Below are 9,313 nucleotides of genomic sequence, written 5' to 3'. Positions count from 1 at the left end.
GGCTTGTGAACAGTCTCCTAGGTGTCAATCGCCAGGAGCCTGAAGTCACCCTGCCAAAGGTGGGACTCAAAGAGATCAGGTCCTCTCCGAGAGTGCTGGGTAACATGTTACTAGAATCACTTTTTCCTGGCGAGGAAGCCTTTTCACTTGACCTTGTCACAGGCTGGCCCTTCCCCGGAGACACGATTATACTGGATACTAGTGAGCTTTCAACGATTTCCTGGCTTAACCTCTTCAACACTACCAGGGGGCTCCGGGCGACATCCATCTGTCCGCTCCCATCAGCTCTGGTGCTCTGTGAGTGGGAGCTGCACTCGGAGCGAGGGGTGTCAGGGCAAAGCGCCAGACCTCCCAGGATCTCAGAGCCTTCTTTCTCGGCGGGCTGGCTTTGGCCTCGCACGGTCAGCGCTTCGGCAGACAACTGAGGGGTTGCATCAGAGGAGTCTGAGGGCTGACAGCTCTGAAAAACAAAAGGTTGATTCTCTGAGAGGTGTGTTGTCTATCAGCAGAGCATACCAAGGGCAACCCCAGCACACTGGCAGCCGTCACCTGGATCTCAGACCCCCGCCCACCCCGATCAGAACTGTGTACCTCAAAATAGGGGACAGCTGAGGTTAGACTTCATACGCCCCTCTCACTAGGAATGGTACAAAACAACTACTCTGTGACTGCTGCAGTTCCAGCTTGTGCTGGAAGTAGCTAGGGCCCCAGTAAAACCTTCTTTTATGCAGCGTGGCAAAGCAAGCACAGAAAGCAACATTGCTGAAGGACCCTAGTAAGCCTCTTCACAGAAGCACACTTACATTAAGGCTCTCAGCAATGGCCTTCCTCAAGAGCTCCTCCTCTTCCTCTTCCTGACAGTTCACTTGTCTGGCTTCTTGCTCACTCATTTTCAGGGCCAGTGCAAACTGTTCCTCTTCAGTCATCTCTACAGCAGAAGAAATAGGATAACATCAAGTCACAGCTGCAGGTGTATGTAAACATCCAATGCATATCCAACACGTTGGCAGAAATGTTCCAAGGGTCCCACCTCCCCAGGAGGAATGCAGAGCAAAACATCTAAACCTCAGCTATCCTGAAAAGGTGTCACCAAAACTGGAGCAGGCAACACTAAATGAAAAAGGTAACCCAAGTCAGGAACTTCAGTTAGGGTTTCTACAGCAATCTTAACCCCAGCTCCTGGGGTATATTAACTGCAACGGGACATTTTATTTGCCTTTGTTAAACACCACACTCTACTGCTGCAGAATGCATGTTCAAGGAGAGAGGAAAAGGACAGATTTCCAAAGTGTGCTCACTTTATATCAGATAGGCTGAGCAGCAAGGCAGGATAAGGAACGCACCTTCTTTAATACACTTTTCTACTAGTCAAATAGCACATCTCACTGCCTTCTGACACACAGGTACCTGCAATACCACAGGAGACCTACCCGAGAGAAAAAGAGCTACATGTTGTTCACCCTGAGCCGCAGGTGGAAAGCTCTGTGGAGGATAACGTTACTTGCTCGGTGGTATTATGGAGGTTCTTTCACATGCATACATCCCCCTTCTGCTCACATCACCACTCCGCTGCATCACTAAGTCAGTCATGCATGGGAAACAGGTTTCCTACAGTTGTAACTGCTATTTCAGCAGAAAATTTCTTCCTGAAATACTCCTCCCTCAGAGCAAACCAGAAGCCAAGACTGGCTATTTAGAAACAAAGCAGTTAGTTACTTTGGAAAACACTTAATTACTTAGATTCAATCCAGCACTTTCACTATGCTTAAAATATACAATGCCTGCAGAATGCGAAGTGCAGCTTGGAAAACAACTCAACAGCACTCTCAGGAGCTGAAAAATACGTCTTCTCACTTGAAACAAATTGACAGATTTCCTTCAAAATCCGCTCCCTCCTTCAGGCAGAATCCTGCACGCACCATCTCATGCATGAACCAAAAGGCTTGCTCTCTGATGGGCTAGAAGAGCTTTAAGAGACACAATTTTAACAGGAAGGCTGCCCAAGCACAAAACATGCCTTCACTGCGGCCAGTTTCAGAGACAGACGTTTCCCTGGATAAAGACGCATTCAGAAGTTGCAGGCTCCTGTTTTCTAACCCATCCTCTTCCTACCAGCTGCCACCAAAATACAGCAGCGCAGCCTCCTTTGAAGCAGCCTGGGATTGCACCGGTCTTAGCCCAGGCTGTGCATCGCAGCACTACTGCATTGAGGTGCATCCACACAGCAGCAGGCTTGGCTTGGCTTTGCCCTTCCCCCAGCTCCTTGCTCATGGCAGGCTGGTTCTCCCCCACCCAAGCAGGATCTGAAGCATTTTTTTGACCCTTCTGATTACCAGCCATAGATTCCTTTATGTGTCCTACTAAAATAGCACTTAGCTTTAGGTTGGTTTTGGTTTGGGATTTTTTTTTTTTTTTTTTTTTTTAATTCCTTTAAAAATTAAGAAAGAGGTTGAAGTGAAGGCAGACTGCAGAGCACTCAGGGCTCGTGGGGATCTTTTGTCCTTGACAAAGTCACTCTATGATGTTACAGCCAGGAGGGACCATGGAAAAAAAAAAAGAAATGCATCTTTTAATGGAAAGCACACGACAGTCCAGTGTATGAAGAAGGCTCCGGTCCCCAAGAACGGCAATAATATGCAGCATTTCCGCAATACCAAATGCCTCCCAAGCATTCAGTAAGTGTACGCTGATTTATTTCACTGCCCAAACCATCACAGCAATCAGGCCAGATCCTACAAACTCCAACACGTGCAAGAAAACTGGTGCACGTGATCAGTGCCCCACAACACAAGGCTTTCCACGTGCTTAAATTAAAACGGAGGCCCGAGTGTTCACCAGTTCAGGCTATCAACATCCATGAAGCTTAATAAAACAAAACATTTTTTGGCGAGTTACTACTGTACATTTTGTTTTCTTCTCCCTCCCTGGCACAGCAATTTCCCCTCTGGGGACAGGGAATGTGCCAGACAAATGCTGCCTCTGGCAAAGGAACCAGCGATAAACAAGATGCACTTAGTGCACGTTCCAGTTGAGTAGGTGCTCTGGAGACAAGGAAATCTCAAGTTTAAATCCACCTGGCATTACGGTGGGGAGAGCAAAGAGCAGCTCTGTTCATTCCTTCCAGGAGACCTGACCTGTTTTAAGCTGAGCAGCCCACAGTTGACAGTATTTTGTGTTCCACGTCTGATCATTTCTCAGCACCGTGCATTTTATTAAACTTGATGTTGATTGCACCGGTCATAATTTATGATGATTAGAAACCCAGAGTGTTGCGTTAGCCCCTGACTGGTGTGTGCAAACAGACCTCTGGAGTGCTCCAGGAGCGAGCAGCGGAGGCGAGCCATGCTCCCGGAGCGTGCCAGTAGGAAGGGGCTCCCACGGCCCTTGGCAGGAACGACCCCTCTCTGTCTGGACAGACACACTCCATCACGCTCAGCTCACACACATCGCAGGCCTCGACCCTGCAGAAGCCCATTCCCGCTTCTGGGCAAGGAAGTGCCAGCACCTCTGGTTGGGAATTCTGCATCTCGCACTCCAAAATCCACTTGCCACACGTCCATCCCAACGCAGCACAGAATCTCAGCACCTCTCTGGGGACCAGGGCATCCAAGAAACCCACAGATGGGAAGGAGGGGTCAGGAAAAAAACTGGTTTTAAGACACTGCAGCCCTAAACAAATTAAACCATTTCAGAGCCTTTTTAAATGCTAATACGGCAATTTGCTAAGCGATATATGTTCCATTTTGACATTTGCAAAGTGAATTAGATGCAAAACCTCACTAGTTGTAGTTCTAACACTTACTAATAAGAGATTTACTCAAAAATAATGGAAATGCGGGATCTCAGTATTTCCACATACCCAAACTGCAATTACAGTAAAAACATTCAAACGTGCTTTAAAGCATTGACTTCCTCTGGAAGAAGAGAGACAGACTTCTTTAGGTTTTGTATTTCCATTTATCCTGTCAGGATGAAATGTCACAGATATATTTTAGTTATGGCTTTAGGTTAAAATGAATAAAACCACAACAAAGCAAAAATGGGAGGATACACTTTATAACCAGAGCCTGCAAATATCTGAAATTTTCCAGTTTTGAGGAGAAAAAACTTACTCTACCCAGAAGCACCAAATCTTTACAAAAGAGCAATTTGCCTCGCAATTCAAAGAATTTATTTAAAGACACTGAGAAAAATAATTACTACTTCAAATCTTAATTTGCCTAAAAGCAAACACCAGAAGTCTAATTATAGCTTCCCATAAATGAGAGAACAGACCCACCATCACAAGTGCTTTAAACAAGTGACCGCTTTCCGAACAAGCGGTGCCAGGCACCCCCAGCCTCCTGCGCTTTGAGGAGACAGACGTGCAGACTAAAAAAAAAAAAAAACAAAAAAAAACCCAGCAGCCCAGGAAGAGAAAAACTACTATCAAGAATTTCAACATCTAGAAATGCAGCAAAACTCCTCCATTATACAATGGCCTAGAGAGTCAGCCCTGTCTCCCACAGATTTTGTGGAGCACACCAAGCTCCTGTCGCACAGCACTGGCGCCCGAAACCCAGCGCACTCAACAATGCAATGAGGACATCCAACTTCAGCAATTCCTTGTTCTTAGCACCATATGTTTGGTCACATTTTAACGGCACCTCCAAGGGGGGTTTCAGCTTTTATTTGGTATTCTGTTTCTTTTGGGAGAAAAAGAAGAAAAAAAAGAAGAACTCTTCCCCTATCTCTTGACTTCGCTATCTTACTTGTTCGACACAGGGCACGCACAGTGGGTTTCAACTCCCACAAAGAGCCAGGCTGTTTCATACTATGGCCTTAGGCCTCTATTAAAAACAATTTAATTCACACAAGCCCTCTGAGGACTGACAAGCCCAACTGCTGCTGCTTGCGGAGCACTGGCATGCTCCATTTTGTTCAGTGATTGCTTTGGGTTTTGCAGGAGACAACATCTCTCCCATTTTAAAACGTTCCGAATTTAACATGCTAGATGGACTGCTGCCTTGCAGGGCGCAAGAACGTGAGATCAGATCTGTTGGGGCAGGGCAACGGTTCACGTGCCTGTAACAAGTGGTGCTGTACAGGGAGCACAAGCAAGCCTGGCCATGCTCAGTGGTCCCTTCTGCTTCTACATCCCCAGCATTCAGAAATGCTGTTTGCAGAATATGAGCGGGAACATCCCAGCCTGTTCCCTTTAGCATCTGTTCACAGACCTATTGTCCATGAATGCATTTAATCCCTTATTAAAGCTGCTGATACTGACCCCTCCACAACCTCCTGTGACAAAAACTTCCTGGAGTTCACTACTTGCTGAGTGAAGCATTACTTTCCTTCACCCATTAAACTTATCTATCTCCTGCTATTTCTACCAACTGCACCCTGGCTGTAGGAGCTGGTAAACAACAGCTCTGTGTTCAGCTGAGGCACTGCCTTCCTGATGTGAACTTTGATCCCAAGCTCCTCTCCTAACAGAGCAGCCCCCAGGCTTTCCAGTCTCTCCTCATAAGGCAGCTGCTCCATCCCCTTCACGGCTTGGGTTGCCCGTCTCCGGATGTACCACCGTGTCCTTGAGATGCAGAGACCAGAACTGCACACAGCGCTGTTGATGTGGGTGCACCAACGCTTTATATAACAGGAAAATGACGTAAAACAAATCTCTTGTTCTTAACACCCTTCCTTATGATGCCCAATGTTGCTGGCTTCTCTGGCTGCCCCCACACTACCAGCCGATGATTTCAGAGAACTGTCAGCTGCAACTCAGATCTTTCCTGAGCTGCAACTGCCAGGTCAGAGCATCATGACATTTCAGGGAAAGACAGCAGCAGAGGGGCCTGAACAGGAAAGCAGTTTCTGACTGACAGTGCTTTCAGATCAGCTTCAACCAATTTTGAAACCCGGTGAGGAACCGACACCCTCGCACACTTATTTTGGAAGTGCACCAGTCTGTGCACATGCCGCTTGGGGAGAAAACAAGTGATAGTGTGCTTATCCAAAAAGGCAAATTTTACCCCTGAGAAGGGTCTTCTCTAAGAGCTCGGCATCCCCAGCCACATCACAGCCTTTCTGCAAGGGAAACAATCTCTAACACAAACAGCAGAAACTGCTCAGCACCAGCCTACTTCCCCAGCCCCACGCTCGAGACCTACGTGCAATTTTTCTTTTAGCCGCAAACTTCGTTCTATCCAGCTGCTGTTTTGTTCTCTTCTTTTGCAATCCACTCTCTTCCTTTGACTCCTGCTGTAACGGAAAAAAATACAGTGAGTGCATACAATATGTAAGAAATACTACCAGCCCCCTCCCCCCCACTACGCAGACACAAACACTGGTTCAAGAACAAGCCTCTATTTGTGTGAAATTTGAATTTCAAACATAATTCAAGCACATTCTGTAACTATTAAAAGCTGTGTGATAAGCATAACGAGCAAGAAGAGTTACAGACTGACATAAACAGAGAAGTAGGAGAGACAATAGACTTCATGCCAGTCACCACCATGCACTGCACCTGCTGCCCATGATTTTAGAGAGAATTTGTTTGGCCTTGCTAAAACATTGGTATTTGTAAGCACTCAAAACAGAAAAACAAAACCTTTATAACTGAACATCGCACACCTGTAAGCCAGGACTATTTCCTGCCACGCAGCTTCTAGTACTCTGCCCAGACAATTTCAGGTGACCAAACCTAGAATCCCAGCCATTTTTGGGGACCCACGCCAATGCACCCCAAGGGCAGAAGAGCCAGCTGTATTTATTCCCCATGCTACTCTCTCACTGCATTGCCACAAGTGTTTCATTTTTGAAGCCTGAATACTTCAGAAATCTGTCATCTTGAGACCTCCCGGAATAATACCCACACAAACAACTTAAGGACATGCTGCTTTAAGCACATGGATGGTAACAAGAATGGTCGCAGGCTTAATTGGCACACATTTATGCAAGTTGCTGTCCTAATGGCTCAAGCGAGGGCGTACACATTACCGAAGGCTGGCGCTGGACCCCTTCCAATTTGTCTCTCTAAATCAGGTAGGATTAGAATCAAACCCAGAGTTTCAGGCAGTCACCCACGCCTGGCCAGGACGGGGCTTCACACAGCTCCGTCCGCAGCTGCAGTTGGTTTTGCTGTCCACGAGAGTCTCAGCAAAGGGGCCACAGGCTCATGCCTCACACCATCTCCTGTGCCAGGAGGGGGGCTTCAAGGTAAGGCATGGGGTTTGGGCTACTTTAATGCAAATAAACTACTTATTTTCAAGTGTAATCAATTTCTGCCATCCACTGCCCATATTTCTGAACCCATGAAGTCCTTTGGACTGCACCTCTATGCTGAGTTCTGTTCAAGACATCTCCAGCTTTAGCCTTATCTGTAGATTTTATTAATGTGTATACACCACTTGCTCCCTCTTACAGATCATTAATGAGGATGTTAAAACACACACAGACCTAATATTGATCCTCTTGGCCTCAGCTTTACATCTCCCCCAAATAAGCCTCTCTTCTGCTCATCACCAGCTTTTGCTGACAGTCTTTTAGCAGTAACATTCCTGGATTGAAATCCTATCTAGATGAAATTGAATTATTTATCCAACTAAGATTTTGCAAGGCATACTATTAAGTGGTTTTCTGAAACCCTAATACATTATAGCTTTTACATGTCCTAATGTCTACACCATTCCTCACTTCCACTGATTTAAGAATCAGCTCAAAACAAGGCAGCAATCCTGCTTTGCAAGTCCACACACATGCTCATGCTCGCACCTAAGGGGTTTTTTGCCTTTGACTGATTCCTTCTCTTCCCCACTCAGCCTGGCTTTGGTACCCTGTTTCTAAGATCTGCTGCTGTGTCTCCAAAAGGTTGCTTCACAGCCACATTCTCTGCTGCTAGAAGATGGACGCCTAGCTCACGCTCGGCAGGTGAAATCCTCTCTCTCCCAGGGCCCTGGCATGTCGCCCTTCTCCATGGTTTTCCATAAGCCACTGGTTCTCCTACTCCGCATCGCCCTGCCTCGGTCTGCAGCAGCATCCCCATGCTGACCTCGCGGGCAGCTCACATCTAAGGGAGTGGGGAACGGTCCATGGGATCGTACCAGGATCATCCCAGGATTATATCCTGCAGGAGGCTAAGCAACAGCTCTCCCACTCTCCCCCAAAGCCCTGTCTAACACTGCTAAACCTACTTCAGCTTAAGACAGGGGCAATTTAATCCTAGCAGGCTCTGTAAATCCCCAGCTTTTCTCTCTAGGCATCAATCTTCCCCTCATCACTCTTGCACTTGCCGGAAGGTCAACCCTGACACTCTCATCTGCAGCTCTCTTCCAGGGCACGGGTGTGATTTATGAGCACACCAAACTTTCCATGGCTGCTAGTGTCTGCTCCGTGCACGGAGACACAGGTTTACAATATGCACCACAGGACAAGACGGGGCTCAAACACCTCCGGGGCTTTGGAGGGGAACGGCATGCCCACAGCCGGGCAGGCTGCCCGGTTTCACCGCACAGCCGAGTACGTGCCTCGGTTCCCCATGCTGGGTCCTGAAGAATCTCGACATTTACAACAGTGGCAGGAGCAAAATTATTGCAGGACACGTGTTGTACGAACCTCATACATTTGAGAAAGATGTTTAAATTGCTTAGCAGCGTTCTACCAAACAGCCACAGTACAGCGAACCGCTGAAGCAAATCCAATTAATCCTGATGGGCCAAAATATACACACACATCTCAATTCCAAGAATTCTTAAATCTTCTTTATTTTTAAACCCAGAAAATAAAACATACCTTTTAATTAGGATTTATGGCTGTTTGTACCTCTGCAGGGAGAGAGCCCCGCAGGCCCTAGAGTGCTCTGCATAAATGTAGGCATGGATGGTAGAAACAGAAGGGGCCAAGAAAATTCAGAGAAGACAACGGGGCTTGCTCCTTCTGACCCAACCTTTTAATGCTCATCTGTCTACAAGGATAATAGGAACTCAGGGGGCCACTCAACCAACTGCCTTTCTAATAAGATCACTAGTCCAAAAATAATCCTAATCAATTAAAATATTCCCAAACTGCAGTCAATACTCTTAGTTACAAGGTCATCTCCAACTCACAACTTCCAGGGGAAACTAATTATTACAGCGGAGGTGAGGTGGGAACTGCGCACCTCTGCTCAGTGCCAGCCTGGATAGCGTCTCCTCCTTTGCCGTCAGTTTAAAGCAAAATGGCCAAAAGGAATCCAAATTCTCTTCCTGTGTGTCAGACTCTGCAGTTAAATTTATGATGCTCTCTTATGAGCAATTTCACTGTCAGCATTGTACACAGATCAAGAAAAAGTCAGGTT

The 9,313-nt window shown here is 46.8% G+C and overlaps 1 protein-coding gene across 1 annotated transcript in view; it reads right to left on the bottom strand.

The window, feature by feature from the left end:
* Positions 1 to 9,313, bottom strand: part of UIMC1 (ubiquitin interaction motif containing 1) — a 34,800-nt gene that overhangs the window by 21,339 nt on the left and 4,148 nt on the right. Inside the window, exons 2-4 of the mRNA XM_009706728.1 lie at positions 6,150 to 6,240; positions 804 to 928; positions 4 to 460 (exon numbers count right to left, since the gene is read on the bottom strand). Of these exons, the coding sequence (XP_009705030.1) occupies positions 4 to 460; positions 804 to 928; positions 6,150 to 6,240 (673 nt within the window). The remainder of the gene's footprint in view (positions 1 to 3; positions 461 to 803; positions 929 to 6,149; positions 6,241 to 9,313) is intronic.

The sequence above is a fragment of the Cariama cristata genome, unplaced genomic scaffold, assembly GCF_000690535.1.
Source record: "Cariama cristata isolate BGI_N322 unplaced genomic scaffold, ASM69053v1 scaffold27078, whole genome shotgun sequence".
NCBI lineage: Eukaryota > Metazoa > Chordata > Aves > Cariamiformes > Cariamidae > Cariama > Cariama cristata.
Note: the sequence above shows the minus strand (reverse complement) of the source record. Positions and strands in the feature narration are given on the sequence as shown.